The sequence below is a fragment of the Myxocyprinus asiaticus genome, chromosome 6 (assembly GCF_019703515.2).
Source record: "Myxocyprinus asiaticus isolate MX2 ecotype Aquarium Trade chromosome 6, UBuf_Myxa_2, whole genome shotgun sequence".
Taxonomy (NCBI): domain Eukaryota; kingdom Metazoa; phylum Chordata; class Actinopteri; order Cypriniformes; family Catostomidae; genus Myxocyprinus; species Myxocyprinus asiaticus.
This window is the reverse complement of record NC_059349.1, coordinates 5411328-5433054: the sequence shown is the minus strand read 5'-3', so window position 1 is coordinate 5433054 and position 21727 is coordinate 5411328. Positions and strand designations below refer to the sequence as shown.

Below are 21727 nucleotides of genomic sequence, written 5' to 3'. Positions count from 1 at the left end.
TCACATGTGGTCAGGTGAGACACATGGCTGTTTACACCTGGTCACTTAAATGCGTCTCCTGTGACCACTTGTTTTTAGATTTCAAGGGGTCTGTTTCATGACGACATACATCAGTCATTATGTCAGTGTTTTACTGTATGATAAAAAATAAAAAAACAGCGCACTGTTTTTCCCAGATTCGGTTGAAATTTAATCACAAACACAACATTTTGAGCAAAATTCTCTGTTATTTTATTAGAGTACCAGTGTCAGCTGAGCTTTGAATGTGTGCTTGTCATCTGTGTCACTGCATTTTGATATCAGACACACTGAAGAAGATTTGTGGAGTTCTTGTGCTTGTGTATGTATTTGTTTTTTTATATTTTCCTATCGGATGGTTATTTAATTTTAATGCCGTATGTAACCGGTGTCATGAACAGTTTAAACTCTTGCTTTAGCACAGCAGTTGATTGACAGATGAGGGTGGCGCGTCACTGCTGTCTGGGATGCATCAGTCAGTGTTTACACCTCAAATGCGATATGGTCACATGCGTTTTTAACTGCCTCCATGTGTAGTTTTGTGATATGATCACAAAAGGTTTTGCACTCCATTTACACCTGTTTTTGGCACTGACCACTTGTCATCGGATCATCCGAGTCACAACTTTACACCAGCTGGAAACTTCCGGTGGAAATAGCACCCACATCTGTTTCCCCAGTAAGACCCCCAGGAAAAAGGTGAATACTCATCTGCTGTTACAAGCTCCATATGATATTTGTTCTTCCATTTAAAACCCTTAGACATTTTTGCTTTGTTCATTTCAGTCCATTGTCAAGAAAACTATATTTTTTTTAATTGCATTTTGTGTCTGACACCCCTTTATGTTGCAGTCTTGAACAAAGATTTTTTGTAAAATTACTTTGGTATAGATGCCTTTCCAAATCATGTCCAATGAACCAAAGGTAGACTCCAGATGTAGAAACATCTGAAAGATGATCAAGACAAATAGGGTGCACCTAAGCTAAATTTCAAGTGTCAAAGGGTCTGATATTTATCAATGTCATATTTAATTTTTTTTCATGTATTTCATTTGCAAAAATGTCTAAAATCCTGTTTTAACTTTTTAATTATTGGGTATTGAGTGTAGACTGATGAGGGGGGAAAATAAATTGAAACCCCTGTGGGATGCAACAAAACTCGTCGAAACTTGTTTTCTTACCAGAGCCAAAATTTTCTTTCTTTCAGTAAAGTCATATCATCTTTCAAGTAAAATGGCTTCATTCGCCAAAGTAGCAATGAAGGGGAGAGCAGGAATAAAACACTTGTTGGTTTTTGCTCATTTATTCAGAAAATGTTTTGCTTAGAGCTTTGAAATGTAACCTCAAACATCTTTGTTTGTCAGATTGTCATTACACGTCAATTAATTTTCTAACAAAATCGAGTCAGATACAATTTAACTGGAAATGCACATAGGACGACATTAAATACATAACACCTAGACTGTATAATTATAATACAGTTGTTCAAATAAAAAAAAATAAAAAAGTTTTTTAAAGCATTCTAATATATTAAGTAGTCAATATAGATTATATACTGTTTGTCAATAAACGACACAAAATAATATTATGCAGCACAGACTTTATTCATGCCAACAGACAAAAATGTAAACATTAGTCATAGTTACTTGTTATATGGAAAATACTGTTTATTTTTAAATTACGTGTAACTAACTTTAACTATGCTTGAAAAGATACAGTTTGTAAATGTATGACAACAGAAATAAGTCATTTTTAATTGTAAAGCCCTTTTCACAAAACACGTTTCAAAGCAGCTTTACAGAAAATCATCTGTAATGTCTTAAATTATTATTATTTTATTTATTGTGAAATGTCTTCAAGACCCCAGTGAACAGTTTCATTGAAAAATGCCTTAATGTTTTTGTCTTTAAAAGCACCCGATGAGCAAGCCAAAGACGACTCTGACAAGGAACAAAAACTTCATGAGATGTTAGTTAGTGGAGAAAAAAAAAAAACCTTGGAGAAACCAGATTCAGCTGTGGGAGCCAGTCTCCCTCTGGCTAAACAGCATGAACATAATGCCAATATTAGTTAGCTATGTGTAATACAATTCAATTGAGATCAAGTTATGTACATTTTTGGTAAGCAATTTTAAAACTAATTTTTAACCTGCCAGGTGCTGCTGATACAGTTCTACTCAGCAGTCATTGAGTCTGTCCTCTGCACTTCAATAACAGTCTGGTTTGGTTCAGCTATGAAATCGGACATCAGAAGACTACAAAGGACAGTTCAGACTGCTGAGAGGATTATTGGTTACCCCTTGCCCTCCCTTCAAGAACTGTATACTTCCAGAGTGAGGAAAAGAGCTGGAAAAATGTGTCTTGTATGTGTAGGCATACTTGGCAATAAAGCTCATTCTGATTCTAAAAAAAAGAGGGTAGTGACTGAACTGCAAGATTAACGATTAAATATCTTTGAAGTCCATCCCAAAATGACTGCAGGGTAAAACACAATAGTCGTTAAACTTGCAGGTGTGCTTGACTCAGTTTCTTTCTGTGTATTCTTCAGGAGTTGACAGTAATTTCAGCTGCACTGAAAGCAGCACTTACATTCATACAAGCAGGATCATCACCAACGTTTTGTAATATTGTGACCAGATAACAACACAATAAATATTTCTTTAGAATGAGAGATTTTTTGATTATGTACCGGTAGGTGTGTGTGCTCAAGGGTCAAACATTTACATTTATGCATTTGACAGATGCTTTTATCCAAAGTGACTTACAGTGCCCTGATTACAGGGACAATCCCCCTGGAGCAACCTGGAGTTAAGTGCCTTGCTCAAGGACACAATGGTGGTAGCTGTGGGGATTGAACCAACAACCTTCTGCTTACCAGTTCAGTGCTTTAGTCCACTACACCACCACCACCCCAAACATAACACTCGCCGGCGTATGAAGATGAATCATCGATAAAATATATTTAAATGTAAGCAAAAGTCAAATTTGGCAATAACTGACACAGATCAAAACTAATGAAATAAGTAATTTGTTCTCTGTGCTCATTGCCCAGATAGCACATTTACATCACCGAGATGTCAGATTTACACTGTAGAGCCATAACATTATGACCACTCACAGGTGAAGCAAATAACATTGATCATCTCCTAACAAGGCCACATGTCAAGGTCTGGGTAGAATAGATGTTAAGCGAACAATCAGTTCTCGTAGTCAATATGTTGAATGCGGGAATAAAGACCTGAGCGACTTTGACAAGGGCCAAATTGTTATGGCCAGACAACTGGGTCAGAGCATCTCTGAAATGCCAAGGTTTGTGGGGTGCTCCTGGTCAGCAGCGGTGAGTACCTACCAACAGTGGTCCGAGGAGGGTCAAACCACAAACCGCCGACAGAGTGTTGGGTGCCAAGGCTCATCGATGTGCAAGGGCAATGAAGACTATCCCGTCTGGTCCGATCTGACAGAAGGTTAACTTTGGCACAAGTCACAGAAAATGTTAATGATGGTTACAGGAGGAATGTGTCATAACACACAGTGCATTGCACCCTGCTGCATATGGGGCTGCATAGCCACAGATCGGTCAAAGTGTCTACGATGACCCATGTCCACCGTCGAAAGCGCCTTCAATGGGCACGCGAGCGTTGGAACTGGACCTTGGAGCAGTGGAAGAAGGTCGCCTGGTCCGATGAGTCCCGTTTTCTTTAACATAATGGCCGTGTATGTGTGCGCCGTTTACCTGGGGAAGTGATGGCACCAGGATGCACTGTGGGAAGACAACAATCTGGTGGAGGGAGTGTGATGCTCTGGGCAATGTTCTGCTAGGAAACCCTGGGTCCAGTCATTCATGTGGATGTCAATATGACACGTGCAGCCTACCTAAACATCATTGCGCACCAGGTACACCCCTTAATGGCAATGGTATTCCCTGATGGCAGTGGCCTCTTTCAGAAGTATAATGTGCCCTGCCACACTGCACACATTGTTCGGGAATGGTTTGAGGAACATGATATTTGCCCTGGCCTCCAAATTCCCCAGATCTCAATCCGATTGAGCATCTGTGGGATGTGCTGGACCACCAAGTCCGATCCACGGCAGCTCCACCTCACAACTTTTAGGATTCGAAGGATCTGCTGCTAATGTCTGGGTGCCAGATTCCACATGACACCTTCAGGGGTCTTGTAGAGTTGCCGCTGTTTTGGCAGCACACGGAGGACCAATAGCATATTAGGCAGGTGGTCATAATTTTTTGGCTCATCAGTACAGATCTTTCCATCTGGGAAGCATCATAATCTAATCAACATCTGCTAAACATCTTAAAACGATCAGATTTACAACCATTCTAAATCATAAAAGTTTAAAAGATATCTGCTGAATGTCTTATTGCCATCCAAGACAAACATATTGACATACTTCTTATAAACATATTGCAGATGAGCAAACAATGTTAAAAATACATCTTCCAGATGTAAACACAAACAACAAATAGATATCTGGGTTATCGTGCTATCAGGGTGAATGAAATCAATAAAACATAAATGCATTTCTGTTACAAACTTTAACTTAGTGTATTTTAGCAAATTACCCTCATAGATAAAACTGCTCTTAAGGAAGAATTGTCATCTTTGGCTTTATCTGAACTTCACACCATTTTTTTTTTTTAAACCTTAGGACCTGCAGATGAATTTTGCTTTGGACAACGCTTTTTTAGATGAGTCTGTAGATTACCCGATTGGGTGAAACTCTTCCCACATAAACTGCAGTGGTATGGCTTCTCTCCAGTATGCACTCTCTCGTGGATTTTCAGGAGTCCTAACTGATTGAAACTCTTTCCACATTGTGAACACTTGTAAGGTTTTTCTCCAGTATGGATTCTTCTGTGCCGTTCCAAGTCCCTAGCTCTACTAAAGCTATTCCCACACTCAGAGCACACATGAGCTTTCACACCAGTATGTACTTTATGGTGCATTTTAAAACAGTCCAGCCGTGAAAAACTCTTTCCACAAAGCGAACACAAGTAAGGCCTCTCATTTGCATGAACTTGCATGTGTCTTCTTAGGTATGATGCCAAAATAAATGTTTTACTACATTGATCACATTTAAATGGCTTTACTCCTGCGTGAGAAAGCAGATGATATCTAAGACTGTCCGCTTGTGTGAAAATCTTTCCGCACTGATGGCATGTGAAAGGCGTCGCTCCATTGTGAATTCTTAAGTGAAGCTTTAGTTTTCCTTTCTCTGTGAAACTCTTTCCGCACTGATGACATGTGAACGGCTTCTCTCCAGTGTGAATTCTAATGTGACTCTTAAGGGTACCTTTATGTGTGAAACTCTTTCCACATTGATGGCATGTGAACGGCTTCTCTCCAGTGTGAATTCTAAGGTGTTCATTGAAGAATCCTTTACGCCGAAAACTCTTTCCACAATGATGGCACGTAAAACGGTTTTCTCCAGTGTGAATTCTTTTGTGATTACTGAGGGCTTCTTTACGCAGAAAACTCTTTCCACAATGAGAGCATGTGAAAGCATTTTTGGTTTCTGTTCTTTTTTCTAAGAGATTGTTTTTAGTCTGTGAGCAACTAAATAATTCTTCTCCAGTTGTGACATTATCAGGTTCCTGGTACTGATGTTTCTCCTCCACTTCATTCAGTTCTTGACTTTCCTCTTTGGCTTTCATCAGGTCTAAAAATAACATATTTAATTGTCAAAACACAATTCAAGAGGGAAAACTGTGAAATAAATGACATATTAATTCTGTAACTCTCATATGAATAATATTAAATCTAGTAGCCAACAAGGTAATGATCATTCATTTATTTTAAAAGTCTATTAAAGGTGCTGTGAGTGATTTTACTCTAACCATCAACATTTCTCTAACCATCATTAGAATAGATAACAATTAATAACCTTAATACACACCATTTACCAACTTAATACCTCTACATACACACATATATAACACAAAAAAGGTTATTTGATTATTTGTTTTATTATAAGGCCTATTACACACAGACACAGTTCAAACAAATGTTGCATACACCGTTTAAAACATTTATAGCTGAATGCCTTCTGATTCATTTAATAACAGTAGTAGTAGTAGTAGTAATAATAAAGTAGGACAATATTTTATTCAGTAAGAACAGCTAAAATTGCTTGCTTACGTACCTTTAATATTATTTAATTCAAACTATAAATCCAACTAACTACCTGAAGCTTGTCACTTTAGATTTTCTCAGCAGTCATTAATGAAGAATCAAGAATAGAAACCCACCTTTTTTCTCCTCGGCATCCTCATACTGCATTTTGCATGCTTCTTGATCACTCATGTCCACAATTTCCACTTTAATAAACTCCATCTTTACAACTGTATATAAGATTCAGCAATTAAATCTGAAGGTATTCCTGTTTGTTTGTAAAGATATGTTAAACACGTTTAAGATTATTATTCTTATTCTTTTATGGTGCTTGCAAACCCATCTGAAGGTGCTTTACCGCCACCAACTGGACTGGAGTGAACGTTTAGCGGTCATGTCTAGAACGCTCAACTTCTCGCGCATGCGCATTCTGTAAAGATGCATTCGCCTGTGATTTTTTGCTCGCATCTCACCGTATTAATAATGGAAAGCATTAGAAACTTCAATAATATCAATAACATAACATTATCATTATCATAGAGTGACTATTTGCACTAGGTGTAAACACCTGTTTGCACTGAAACTGTCTGGTGGAAACAAACAAAAGAAAGACAAACTGCTCCTTAAATGTTTCAGATGGTGTGAATGTAATTTTTCTATGTGGATGATCTGGGTTCTGATCCACTTTTTGACCCAGTTTTCCCCATCCTGTTTCCTGTCTCCACTCTTAATATTTTTCTTTAATTCTACTTATAATAAGAAATAAAGTGAATATAAAGGTTGATTTCTCTCAGTGATATGTTGGTGTAGAGTGTCTGTGGGACTCTAAATAAACACACAGTGCAGTGATGCCCTGTTAGTATTTAATTAGAGGTGCAAATAGAATCTAACACTATTTACACTTAGTGCAAATAGCCTCTGCCTTATTATTATTATTATTATTATTATTAAGAAATCCTGTTGTCTTCTTGAAATCTCATATAGCATCCCATGTTTCTTGGATACAGTAATATTTTGACAAGTTCATGTTAAGGCAATTATAACTTTAAATCTTAGATTCTGTTATTGTGACTTAATTGAAATAAATGGTAATTCATGAATTTAAAAAAAACTAGCTGCTGTTTAAAGACGTTTAGCTCTTTTAGAAATGGAAAATGTCAAACAAATTTTGTGGAGATTTTGTTTGTGTTCCGCAGCTCCTTTCCAGTTGAATCGCAAAGAAAACTGCAAACAAATGTGTCCCCACTCAATGGCCACTGACGCTTATGTGGTGCTGTTCCGCGTTTTTGCACTGCCGGGGAATTTAAAGTCGCCATTTTCATCCTGAGTTCTGCAGCTTCGTTTCATTCAATACATTATCAACAACCAGAGATTGTTTAGTCGAGATGGCCACTTCTATTCAAATGAATGGGAGAAGTTGGAACGCCCAACGGTGAACAGATGTAGAAAGGAAGTCCTGCCTTACAGGTAAAAGAGCCAATCACCTTTTAGATACAGACATCGCAACCAAGAGCTGGCAGCTGCGTTGGATTCCAGCACGGTGACAAACACACACACGCAGCTCACAGCCAAACTCAGACACTGGTAAAAAGTGTCTGTTGGAGTGTGTGTACTATTTGCTCATTGTATTATTGCTAAAGATGTAATTAAACACACACACGTGAATATAATGTACACACATTGTCTTATTCATGAAACACAAGCACAGTGAAACCATTCTTACAGAATGAATTTAATTTAATGGGAAAATTCACATAAGAATGAATTCAAGAACAATTAACACACATTCGTTCTGCTTGTGTTTTATGAATATGGTCCATTGCATTTATCCCATCACTAGTGCATGATTAAATGCATGATGACGTGTTCAAATCAAATCAAATCACTTTTATTGTCACACAACCATATACACAAGTGCAATAGTGTGTGAAATTCTTGGGTGCAGTTCCGAGCAACATAGTAGTCATGACAGTGATGAGACATATACCAATTTACAATAAACATCAGATTTACAACACTATTTACATATTTAATATACACATAATTACACATAACACAGTATACAAATAATAACATACAATGTACAGTATACAATACACACAATATAGATACACATTATTCAATAAAAAATAGTATATATAGTATATATAGAATGTACAGTAGGTTGTATTGTACTGTATTGACATTCAGGATGTCGGTTGATAGTCATTTGCCAGTGTGTTGTTAAGAGAATATAATTTATGACAGTCCAGTGTGAGATAATAAGATTAATAAAGTGCAGTGCTGATGTATATTGATCGTGAGAGATCAAGAGTTCAAAAGTCTGATTGCTTGGGGGAAGAAGCTATCACGGAGTCAGCTGGTGCGGGTCCTGATGCTGCGATATCGCCTGCCTGATGGTAGCAGTGAGAGCAGCCCATGGCTCGGGTGGCTGGAGTCTCTGATGATCCTCCGAGCTTTTTTCAAACACTGCCTGGTATATATGTCCTGGAGAGAGGGAAGCTTGCCTCCGATGATGTGTCTGGCAGTTCGCACCACCCTTTGCAGGGCTTTGCGGTTGAGCGTGGTGCTATTGCCGTACCAGGCGGAGATGCCCTCTACAGTGCTGGTGTAGAACCGTGTGAGGATGTGGCGGTTCATTCCAAACTCCCTCAGCTGTCTCAGGAAGAAGAGGTGCTGATAAGCCTTCTTCACAATGGCCTCAGTGTGGACGGACCATGTGAGTTCCTCAGTGATGTGGACACCCAGGAACTTGAAGCTGCTGACTCTCTCCATTGGTGCTCCATTGATGTTGATGGGTAGACATCCAAGTTTCTGTTAGGCAGATAATGCAGCAGTCCCTCGTCTCTCATTGGAAAGAAATCCACGCTCTCAGCTTGCAGAGCTTGTTGTCCAGAGACTGAACATTTGCCAGTAGAATACTGGGTACCGGGGGTCAATTTGCACGATGTCTTACTCTGATGAGAACACCGGCTCGGTTTCCCCTTTTCCTTCTGCGTTTTCACGGCCGGGCAGCCCAGACAAAGGGCTCCGCTGGCGTGTTTGTAAACAGCGGGTCGGCGTTGAGGAATTTGAAGTCCGGTTTATGGTGTGTAATTGCAAAACCAATGTCCAAAAGTATTTGTCGTAGACAATAAGACAGACAAGATCCAAGACAAAAAACATAAGAAATGTAAACAAAACAAACAAAAAACTACAATGTGTTTCGGAGCTTGCAACGCAGCAGCCATACTCGGCGCCATCTTGAACATTGTTTTGAAATGAAAATATTGTTTTAATACTCACTTTTGTTGGGCAAGCGACTTTTATGAAGAAAAGTGAATATGATCGATTTCATGTTGTCTTGAACCACTAACCTTTACTAACTGTCTTGTCTGCTCAAGTTTTTGTTTTACAGTGGGCAATGTTGGTGAATGTCATTCTAATAGAAGCACATGATTAAATATTGAGCATATATTGACATCGCCTGTCAATCAACTCGCTAACGCAAATGCGGAAGACTGACCCGTTCTCAAATATCTTTCACACATTCAGCAAAAATAGTGACAATACCAGCAGGAACCAATTTGTGCAATTTCTTCACCTCTGCCTTTTATGCAGCCTTGTTTAAACTTTCGGCAGGCACAAATCATGTAGCAATGTGCGCTTATGTAAACAAAGACGTCTCGTGCACGCCAGTTTCAAATGGGGGAAATTATGAATTAACAGTATAGGGATGGGCAATACCACTTATTTTCTTTTCTATCCGATACCAATAATTTCAAATCTTATATCGTCGATATCATTACCGATACTTCTATTAAATTTATATATATATATATTATTATTATTATTTTTGAAATCCTATATAGGCATGGTGGAACATTGTAGCTTAATCACATCCAGAGTGAGGGGGCTAATGTCTGGATCCTAATCAGAGGAACACCTCAGCAGGAGGGCTACCACTTCTACCTGGCTCATTAGGTCACTGGCACACGTGTTTCCTCAGAGCTGTTTCAGGCCCAGGGGATAATCGGAGTGGCACACTGGAACTTTCATTGTCTGGTGGACAAAAAAACCGGCAGGTGTTCGATCCGTTCAACTCCGATTCCGATTACTGGTTTTGGAATCGATGGAATATGCTGTATACGGCTGACACGTACAAAAGAACGAATGACTCGGACCAAAAGAGTTGAAAGGTGAGCTAATCATTTCTGTTTCCTGTACAGCGCCTATGCAGTTTTCGCGTAACAAACGAACTGAGGTTGAGCAATACGCATGTGCGGCCAACACAAAATGAACGAATCACTCTCTGAGACTACTCGTTCTTCTGAGTCACATAAAAGATTGGTTCAAAATGAACAAATCGTTTATGAATGACCCATCACTACTATGAACATTTAATCTCATTTGTCGGCGTGCAGTAAACTTGGAATTGTCGTTGTAGACTTCAACAAGGAACATTGTACTGTCATGATGTTTCTTTAAAAGGTTTACATTGTTTTTATTGTGTATTTTTTATTATATTTACATTTATCAGATGCTTTTATTCCGTAACTTAAAGCAAAACAATGCAAACCTCTTAAATAAATATCTTCATATTGTTAATATTTTTTTAATGTTAATCTTACTGATGTGGGAGCCAAACTTTCAAGAGTTTCTGCCCTTTTATTTTTTATAAATTGTATTTATTTGTGTACTTAATAAAGATTATTATACTATGATAGATTTAACAAAATCAATATTAAAGATAGATAGGAACTTTATTGATGAGGGAAATCAGGAGACATGATAAAACACTGTACAGTGCACAGAAAGAAAAAAGACTAATAATATACAGTAAATGCAAAACTAAACAAACACAACACTTCATTTAAAAAAAATAATAAATTATTACATATATACAGTTCACAAAAGAAACACTGTTACAAGTGTTACAACAAACTTCAGAGCATCATTCTCCATTGTTCACGTCATGAATGCACAACTCCAACACTCCTTAAAAGAAAAGAGAAACATAACATTAACCACTGACAAACTGTTGAACACCAACCACTCGCACATAGGGTTAATTGTATTACAGTACAGCTAAGCCCCATGCGCAGTGCATTTTCACATGTGCACATTTAATCCGTACCTTGCATGGAACTCATTATTTGAAATACAAATCACAATAATGGTGACAACAAAAACAAAATATTAAGTATAAGATGTGTTCTGAATAATCACTAAATGACAAATAACTGAAAGTTACATCAAATACAATAACAGCAGCGTAAATAAAATCTGCAAACCGTAAAGCTATGAGCAGTACATAGTAATTAGCACAATTTACTCATACCGCAAAGCATTAGTGTGAGCTGAAGCGTGGTTTGCTGAATAATGCTCACGCCTGATAAAAATGCAGAAAATAAGTCATGAAAAATATTACTTTGTAGCTATTTGAGTCTTTGAGGCTTACTTTGTTTAAAGGATAGCAGAAACAGTGCTTGTTAAAGCACAAGGCTTTTCACTTTTTCTCAAGAATAATCTGGGGAAGGAATTAAAACACTGCAGAAATAAAGAAGCAACAAACTCACATCGAGTGAAAATATGAGCAATTAATCTGCAAAGTATCTGCAAAGACCTTAACTATAAGAGGTATGTTTATTATTTTTTACATATATTTATATTTATATATGTACATATTCTGGCCAAATTTGTTTTCATTAAAAAAAACAACAAAAAAACAAAAACAAAACACATTTACACAATTATGTGAGTAACTGACATGAAATTTTAAGCATTGTCATTAGTGTCCTGCTGTGTGACACTTTCTTCATCTAACTATTTTAATCAACATTTTATGATCTTGTGTAGCTATACAGTATATACAGTACATAAATAATATATTATTATTATTATTATACTTGTTGTTTGCACAACCTCATATTAACTAAGACAATAGTTTATTTGCACTTCTAGAAAAAAGTTAATGGTGATTAAGATTTTTTTTAAATATTGAAGAAATGCTAACTTGTCACAGCACCTAAAATACACACTTTCCCTTGTACTTTCATGTATATTTTAACCTAACATCTGTATGTTGGGAAATAAGTTTAATGACATGTAATTTGTCTAATCTATGAAGCACTTATTCTTAGTGCTTTCTCTAAAAAAAATCCATTCATCACATTTACAGTGGTTTTATATGTTTAAAAATTATGAAAATTTTTGCACTGTGGGGGCCGTAGTCATGACTAGCAGTCAATAGAAATGTCTTCTTTTTTTTTTTTCAACAAAAAATTTGAAATTGAGCCGGAAAATGAAATCAATGCGCTGGTGTGTTATGGTGTGTTGTGGGCTGGGTTTGGTGGGCCGCTCTGGGCCAGAAAGTCCAATGACACTTTTTAGTCCCAGTCCACCCCGATGACCACCCACCACCTACTATTAGCATTGACCAGTTACACTATACCTTCTTGCATGCATGATCTTTGTAGTAGGGATGGGCATTTTGTCTACTCGAGTACTTGAAGTGGGGGTGGCACATAGACATGGACATGTATGTCTTTGGCTGCTGCACTGCATCTCATTGTTGTTCATGCATCTCGTATGTTCATTATTATAGGCTTTTCTAACATGGTATGTAACAAAAAGTGCAAAAAATGGCATGATACAGTGGCAAGAAAAAGAATGTGAACCCTTTGGAATTACCTGCATTTATGTATAAATGTGTCTTAAAATCTGGTTTTATCTTCATCTAAGTTACAATAATGAATCTTATTTAATTAATAACAGACTAATAACACATCCAATTAATGAAATGGGATTGGAGGTGTGGGTTAGAGCTACTTTGACTTATAAAAAGCACTCAAACATTTTGAGTTTGATATTCACAAGAAGCATCTACTGATGTGGACCATGCAAAAAAAAGAGATCTCAGAAGACCTATGAAGAATCAAGAATTGTTGCTTTGCATAAAGCTATAAAGGTTTACAAAGTTATCTTGAAGAGCTTAGATCTGTCCACAGTTAAGACAATTTTGCTGCCACAGGAGAATCGACCAGTTTTTAAATCCAAGGGTTCACTTACTTTTTCTACAGCACTGTGAATGTTTAATGGTATGTGTTCAACATTAAAGATTATAATTTTTTGTGTGTCGTTAGCTTAAGCACCATCGTATTTGTCTATACTTGTGACTTCGAGACCACATTTTACGACCAGTTAATGCAGAAAACCAGATAATTCCAAAGGGTTCACTTAATTTTTCTTGCCACTGTATAATTCTTTATATTTTGCCATTATGTACTCAATGAAAGAATTCTCAGAAAGCATGTTTCAGGTTTACGTAATAATCTTAATAAGGGCGAACAACTGTTTTCATCTTGGCTGGCTGAACTATGTATTTGCAAACTGCCGGTGGCTTGACCAGAGACGTCATAATCATTGCTTTTTTAACACGCAATGTCAAGGTGAAAATAGTTTTGAAAACATTGCGTTGGGTTTCATTATACTGCGTCCCATCTAGCAGTTTAAAAGGAAAAACTCGGCTGGTGTGTGCACCTTTCCAGAGTGTTGAGCGCTGTCTCTGCCCCAGACAGAAAGTCACGGTCTGCTGGAGCTTGTAAAAATAAGGCCCCTCTTTGACACGTTTGTTTATAGTTGTCACTGAATTTCGAATTTAGTGAAAAGTCATGCACGCATGATCATTATCTATCATCATTTTCATGATCGATCATTGCTGTCCCTTTTGAGTACTCAAGTACTCGTGCCCATCCCTACTTTATAGTCTCTTTACTCCCCAGAAAGCACAGTACTTTCTGACAACGTAGTCAGTAAGTCCCCTTACAAAAATCGAGAGTTCATGGCAAATTTGCCACTGATAATTTTCAAATGCAAATGAGCTTTGAGGCAAACTTGCAGCAAATTGTCCATTGTTGCCAAAGGTTTGCCAGAGGTTCACCACTACCGGCAAAGAGCTGCAAACTTCTGGCAAATATTTACAGCAAATCAAAAGCTCATTTGCAAGTGAAAATACAGAGCAGATTTTTTGTAAGGGTCGTCCTTTCGTCAGCATGACATTACATTAGGACAGTGTTCTAAAGACGTATTTGATAAGGTCCTATTTTCAAGAACCTTGGCTAACGTTTCAGAAATGTCATGACCATGTCCTCAAAATTGTTGCTAATTCATACCATGGAGAACATTAAAGCTACGTGATACCTTGGCCTGGTAAGCTAGCTTGTACGAGTCAACGTTGTTATAATTGTAGTATCTTTGTAGAGACATTAACTATGCCATTTGGATTGTCCAATTAAATTGGTTTATTAAACAGTCAGATAAATTCAAATTGAATTCAGACCCACGGTAAGTTAATAAACACAAGACAGTTGAATACAAAACAGTATTCCACAAATGTGAGTGAAAAAGGCAGGATATTGATGACACTGAATAGCAGTGTAGCAGTGGTGAAAATCTATTTTGTTCTGGACTAGTACAGGTTCCTTTCAAAAGCACTAATCTACAGTATTACAACAGTTAAGATGCAATGTTAAAATCCTTTGAACTGATCCGTCCCAAGTAATTTGTTATCTGTGCTCAATGAATAGTTCAATCAATACACGATTATACATTTCTGGCACAAACTTCACCAATAGGGGTAGTGTATTTTAGCAAATTACCCTCATACTGTAGATAAAACTGCTCTTTAGGAAGAAATTCCATCTTTGGGTTTATCTGAACTTCACACTATTTTTTTAAACACTTTGGACAATTCTTTTTCTTATGAATCAGTAGAGCACTTGATGTGCTGAAACTCTTCCCACATAAACTGCAGTGGTATGGCTTCTCTCCAGTATGCACTCTCATGTGTATTTTCAGGTGTCCTAACTGATTGAAACTCTTTCCACATTGTGAACACTTGTAAGGTTTTTCTCCAGTATGGATTCTTCGGTGCCGTTCCAAGTCACTAGCTCTACTAAAGCTATTCCCACACTCAGAGCACACATGAGCTTTCACACCAGTATGTACTTTATGGTGCATTTTAAAACAGTCCAGCCGTGAAAAACTCTTTCCACAAAGCGAACACAAGTAAGGCCTCTCATTTGCATGAACTTGCATGTGTTTCTTTAGGTATGATGCCAAAATAAATGTTTTAACACACTGATCACATTTAAATGGCTTTACTCCTGCGTGAGAAAGCAGATGATATCTAAGACTGTCCGCTTGTGTGAAAATCTTTCCGCACTGATGGCATGTGAAAGGCGTCGCTCCAGTGTGAATTCTTAAGTGATGTTTAAGTTTTCCATTACATTTGAAACTCTTTCCACACTGAGGGCATGTGAACGGCTTCTCTCCAGTGTGAATTTTTATGTGACTCTTAAGGTTTCCTTTATGTGTGAAGCTCTTTCCACACTGATCACATGTGAAAGGCTTCTCTCCAGTGTGAATTCTTAGGTGTTCATTGAAGAATCCTTTACGCCGAAAACTCTTTCCACAATGATGGCACGTAAAACGGTTTTCTCCAGTGTGAATTCTTTTGTGATTACTGAGGGCTTCTTTACGCAGAAAACTCTTTCCACAATGAGAGCATGTGAAAGCATTTTTGGTTTCTGTTCTTTTTTCTAAGAGATTGTTTTTAGTCTGTGAGCAACTAAATAATTCTTCTCCAGTTGTGACATTATCAGGTTGCTGGTACTGATGTTTCTCCTCCACTTCATTCAGTTCTTGACTTTCCTCTTTGACTTTCATCAGGTCTAAAAATAACATATTTAATTGTCAAAACACAATTCAAGAGGGAAAACTGTGAAATAAAAGGAAATACAAAAGTGAAAAAAATATACATATAAAATATATCATATGAAAATGAAAAGTGACACATTAATTATGTAATATTCTTGTTAATACCATTAAAGCTAATAGACGTCTGCCAGAGTAGGCGCTACGAGTAATTTTTTTTACTCTATCGCACAATTAACGTCCCACAAGGTGGACAGAAAATTCTAATAAAGAGCTGGCGAATATGAAGCTGTATCCAAATGTGATTGCTTTTTTGGAAATCTAAATACTTTCAATTTCCGTTAGTTCCAGGCATCCAGGGAGCATCCAGCGACCAAACAACATGGTCCACATTTTAATAATGACATTCTATTACAATCGTATTAATGTTGTTAACATTAATTGTGTTAAAGTCACTATGAACGAAGCTCCTCCCGCTGTTGTTTTGAATGTGTTTGACAAATAACCGGAAATGTTCAAGGGACAAAGACGTCACTTCCTTAAACTGACAAATAGTCCTTGAAATGGTCTAGAGGTCCACAACAAGAACACACAGGCCTATTCATTTTAAAATCTTAACTTTATTCAAAACATAAAACCTTTTAATAATTTAAATTGAAAGCTTAATTTAATTTAGTAATATTACAAATTAATATAGGCTACTATTGAATAATAAAAGTGAGCATTTGTAATACTATATGAAGTAATTCGTTTTTAAGAGACATGGGGGAGTGACTTCATTGCGTCAGAGATGTCACTTCACTCACAGCTGATTGTTTCAGTATCTGTATATTATCTCCGCTACGGTGCAGGTTAGCCGTGGAGCATAAAGGTACTATGGTAATATAAGCTGGTAAAAGCTGACCCAACGTCATGGACCACGGTAAAGATAGCTTACGGTTTGAAATTGAGACTTTGATTGGCTATAAACCGTAGACGTAAATAATGTTGCATGTGATTCTTCTTGATTTGTGAATTCAGATGACATCATTCTCCGCTCCACAATCGGTCGTTTCAATTTTACGACTCTTCATTTTCTAATGCAAATAGCTCCAAAAGTTGAACACCTAGAAGACTGAAACCACTCTCATCTTGACCAGTCTGATTTGTGAATTTTCCTGTCAACCTTTTTTTTTTTAAGTCAATGAGTCGGAATGGCGACAAATAAGCGCTCTTCACTTTTCTACATTTCCAGCAAACATGCAGTCTGGGTTCATGCAAATTTACTTGTTTTAGATAGAGCCTGATTTGTGAAAACTTTCACAATCACATTTGGTCGCATTTGATTGCGTCTTACTGCTCCACCCGCATTGCCTTGAGTAATAATAGTAAATCAGCTAATAATTCTAAAACCTGACCATCTTCACAGGTCACAGTAGGCTCAAAAAGACCTTGATGGTTTGTGAATTTTTTCACAGATCAGTTTTTGTCTCTTAACACTTGTTTGAGTGCTTGAGTCAAAGTTTTCCAGAAAAATCAGTGTTATAGGCTTTGAGAGGTCACATTCTTGAAACATGATAATTATGATGGAAAAACAATAGTTTTACACAAAACTGGATTTGTGAAAACTTTCACAGATTGATTTGACTCAGTTTGATGGCTTTGGTTTGTTGTTGTTGACAAATTAAATTTTGATATGGATGATACATAAATTAGCTATTCATTTGGTTTAACCCATGTATGGTGTTCGGGTAAATTTTGACCCATTTTGATTTCGTTTCTTTAATAAAAATGGTATCCTTCATCTTGGTGGGCCAAGGCTTCGTTACTTTTCCTACATTTGCCATCTGAACACACAAGAAAATTGGACTGTATTCAATGAGTTTAGGCCACGTGACAAAAAAAGAACACTCGTGGTTGTTCCATGTCATTTTTGACCCACCATAGGAAATGAATGGGAAAGATTAAAACACAGAGCAATTACAACACTAATCCTATAACTTCACAAATCAGGATGGTCTATTTAAGCCTAGTGTGACCCGACCAGATGGTCATTTTGCAGAATTCTAAGAAGCTTACTGGTATTAAAGCTTATTTTATTCATATTCCACAATGCCAATATGCATAAAGCCATAAATATTAGTAAAATAGATCTGTGAAAGATTTCACAAATCCAGTTTTGTCTGAAACAAGTGTTTCTCCCTGATTAAGCAGTGTGCTTTATAAAATGGCCTCCCAAGGCCTAAATAATGATTTTTCTGTTGAATCAGAAACTTAAACAATTAGTTACCTGATATTAACTGAACTGTGAAAAAATTCACATCATAAAGGTCATTTTGAGCCAACTATGACCCATCTAGATTTCACTTTTTAAAATTATATATATTTTATTACGTTTTTGGCTTACTTCCTTAATTTTTCACAATGCCAATATGCATTAAGCCATCAAACTGAGTCAAATCAATCTGTGAAAGTTTTCACAAATCCAGTTTTGTGTAAAACTATTGTTTGTCCATCATAATTATCATGTTTCAAGAATGTGACCTTTCAAAGCCTATAACACTGATTTTTCTGGAAAACTGTTGACTCAAGCACTCAAACAAGGGTTAAGAGACAAAAACTGATCTGTGAAAAAATTCACATCATCAAGGTCTTTTTGAGCCTACTGTGACCTGTGAAGATGGTCAGGTTTTAGAATTATTAGCTGATTTACTATTATTACTCAAGGCAATGCGGGTGGAGCAGTAAGACGCAATCAAATGCGACCAAATGTGATTGTGAAAGTTTTCACAAATCAGGCTCTATCTAAAACAAGTAAATTTGCATGAACCCAGACTGCATGTTTGCTGGAAATGTAAAAGTGAAGAGCGCTTATTTGTCGCCATTCCGACTCATTGGCTGTGTCTCGTTTGAAAGGCTGCATGCTTAGGTAGGACGCGTCCTTTGAAGGCTGCAGTATACCGAGTGTCCTCCTTTAAACAAGTCTCGTTTAAATGAGACGGCCTTCATAGGACAAACGGAAACGGAACGTAACATGGTTGCTATGACAGCACGCCACTCTTTAACAAGCGCGATCGCTTTGAGTGAGAAAGGAACAAAGTCCCTTTAGAAGGGAATGTATGAGGTACATTTTAGGAGAGTTATAATGATGTAAAGAGAAAAGAAAATAGATTTTATATGTGCACTTTTAGTCTAATACTTTATTTTAATTATATATTGATATAATTATACATATTATATACTCTGCACCCATCGACTGAGGTACTTCAACTTGGGAATTAACATTACTTGCGTTTGAACATCATATTTACGGGCAAATTGTCGTTATTTTTTTTAAGACATTTCCGTTGAAGCAAAGAATTGTGGGTTGTGAGAGCCCACGAAGGATACACCTCATGCATCCTCCGAATTCCCATGAAAGAAGGTCGCATTCGAAGTGTCCTACTCGCTAGTGATGGGCATTCCGGCTCTTCTCAGTGAGCCGGCTCTTTTGGCTCCCAAACGGCTCTTTAAAACAAATTTTTTTTTTTTTTTTTTTCCCCAAGTCAAACAGTTTGCGATAGTTTGACTATGATTGGTGTTAAAACAATTCTAATTAAAATAAGTTATTAAATGGAATCATACTCTACCTTGACCACAATGTATTTAAAAATGCATTGGTTTGCATTTGCATTTAAAGTATAACTTTTTAATGTATATAAACAAAGTGCATATAAATCTAACCATTCAAAACGAATACAATCTGAACAGCATAATAAATGGGCTCCACCCTCCCTCACGCATCTCTGGTTCATTGGTTGACACTGCATGTCTGATTGACAGGAACAACAGGTGATGCTGTTAGTCTGAGCAGACAGTAAGAACGAATGTGTGTGCGCTTGAGCATTTAGGCCTATGTTATTTTATTTCTTTTTTCGTTATTTGAATTCGTTAATTCTATTTATTTAAATATATATAGTCATTTTTTATATATATTTTTATAAATAGATTCGGCTCTTCTGATATGCGAGCCGGCTCTTAGAGCAGACTCGTTCGCGAACGACCCATCACTGCTACTCGCTTTTCTGAAACGAGAAAGCCTCGATAACGTACGCGGCCGACAAATGCGACCTCCCGAGGACGAATCCTTCCAAACGAGACACAGACATGGACTTTAAAAAGGTTGACAGGAAAACAAACTGCTGTGAAGAAATTCACAAATCAGACTGGTCAAGATGAGACTGGTTTCAGTCTTCTAGGTGTTCAACTTTTGGAACTATTTGCATTAGAAAATGAAAAACTGTCGTAAAACTGAAACGGCCGACTGCGGAGCGGAGAATGATGTCATCTGAATTCATAAATCAAGAAGAATCACATGCAACATTATTTACGTCTACGACAGCGCGTAGCGGGTTTATAGCCAATCAAAGTCTGAATTTCAAACTGCAAACTATCTTTACCGCCGTACTTCGTGGTACCTAAAAAACACCTAAACCGGCTTCATAAATGTCTTATTGACATCCGAGACAAGTCTAACTGCCGTACTGCAGATGAGCAAACGAAACTATGTCTTCCAGATGTAAACACACAGATCAAATAGACGTCTGGCTGATGTACACGTGCTCAGGCTGGGCTACAACGAGCTCACTTTGCGCAATTTCGATTTCCAGAATGACGAACGAACTGTGAAGAAATAATTAATCTTTCATCTCAGTTTGTTATATTTGATCGAACTACCAATGGTTTAGACGTGTTGCACAAACATTGCTTACAGCACCTTTAATATTATGTAGCTGTTCTTTCAGTTTTAATCTATAAATCCGGTGAACTTAAAGTTCCTCAGCAGTCATTAATGAAGAATCAAGAATAGAAACCCACCTTTTTTCTCCTCGGCATCCTCATACTGCATTTTGCATGCTTCTTGATCACTCATGTCCACAATTTCCACTTTAATAAACTCCATCTTTACAACTGTATATAAGACAGATTCAGCTATTAAATATGAAGGTATTCCTGTTTGTTTGTAAAGACGTCTTCTGCATGAATCCGAATGATTGTTTACTAAGCAGTAGAGCTCGACACAGCTGCTTCTACTTCGTCTTAATTTTTTTTTTTTTTTTTTTTTGCATTACCGCCACCTGCTGATTGGGAGTGTGTGTCGGGATCAAATTACGATATTCTTAGTACAAATGCACGGTGTCTTACGGAAGCCCTGAACCGCAAAAAAATAACAAAATACAAATAACGGTGAAAAAAATAAAATAAAATAAATAAATAAATAAATAAATAGTGTCTCAGTTCCTTCCTGAGCATGTCGTCAATTACATTACAGAATGCGTATGGAGAGATAAACAACCAGCCCTCATACCCCCACTCAGACACACGCTCTTGATTATAAACCCCGGGGGATGAATAAACAACATTACACATAACATTCAATGAGGCCTCCCCAGAGAAAAGAAACCCACAAGCATGTAAAACAAATAACCCAACAACAAAATGTACTGCTGGCTTCCTAACCCGCTACCGGAGGTCAAATCAAATCAAATCAAATCACTTTATTGTCACACAGCCACATACACAAGTGCAATGGTGTGTGAAATTCTTGGGTGCAGTTCCAATCAACATAGCAGTCGTGACAGTGATGAGACTTATACCAATTTACAATAACATCAAATTAACACAGCACAGTTTAAAGTCTAATATACACATAATTACACACAACAATATACAAATAATAACATACACTGTACAGTATACAATACACACAATATAGATACACATTATTCAATAAAAATAAAAAAGTATATATAGTAGTATATATAGAATGTACAGTAGGCTGTATTGTACTGTATTGACATTCAGCTGTCGGTTGATAGTCAGTTATTAAGAGAGAATATAATATAATAATAATATAATTTATGACAG

The 21727-nt window shown here is 37.1% G+C and overlaps 1 protein-coding gene across 1 annotated transcript; it reads right to left on the bottom strand.

Moving 5' to 3' along the window:
* Window positions 1–1383: 1383 nt before the first annotated feature.
* Window positions 1384–20891, bottom strand: LOC127442171 (zinc finger protein 260-like). The gene is made up of 4 exons (XM_051700013.1): window positions 20678–20891; window positions 14866–15858; window positions 6283–6375; window positions 1384–5693 (listed from the first exon to the last, which is right to left on the bottom strand). Exons 1-4 carry the CDS (start codon window positions 20760–20762, stop codon window positions 4672–4674), a joined length of 2193 nt encoding a protein of 730 aa, XP_051555973.1. The 5' UTR covers window positions 20763–20891; the 3' UTR covers window positions 1384–4671.
* Between the last annotated feature and the right edge of the window lie 836 nt (window positions 20892–21727).

What these genes read in the sequence shown, in the direction of transcription:
- LOC127442171 (XM_051700013.1), bottom strand. Translation starts at nt 20,762, where the DNA reads ATGGAGTTTATTAAAGTGGAAATTGTGGACATGAGTGATCAAGAAGCA. An exon ending in GAAAAAGAATTGTCCAAAGT is followed by an intron (nt 6,376 to 14,865) that starts GTTTAAAAAAAT and finishes TCTTATATACAG; the next exon opens with TTGTAAAGATGGAGTTTATT. An exon ending in GGATGCCGAGGAGAAAAAAG is followed by an intron (nt 5,694 to 6,282) that starts GTGGGTTTCTAT and finishes TGTTATTTTTAG; the next exon opens with ACCTGATGAAAGCCAAAGAG.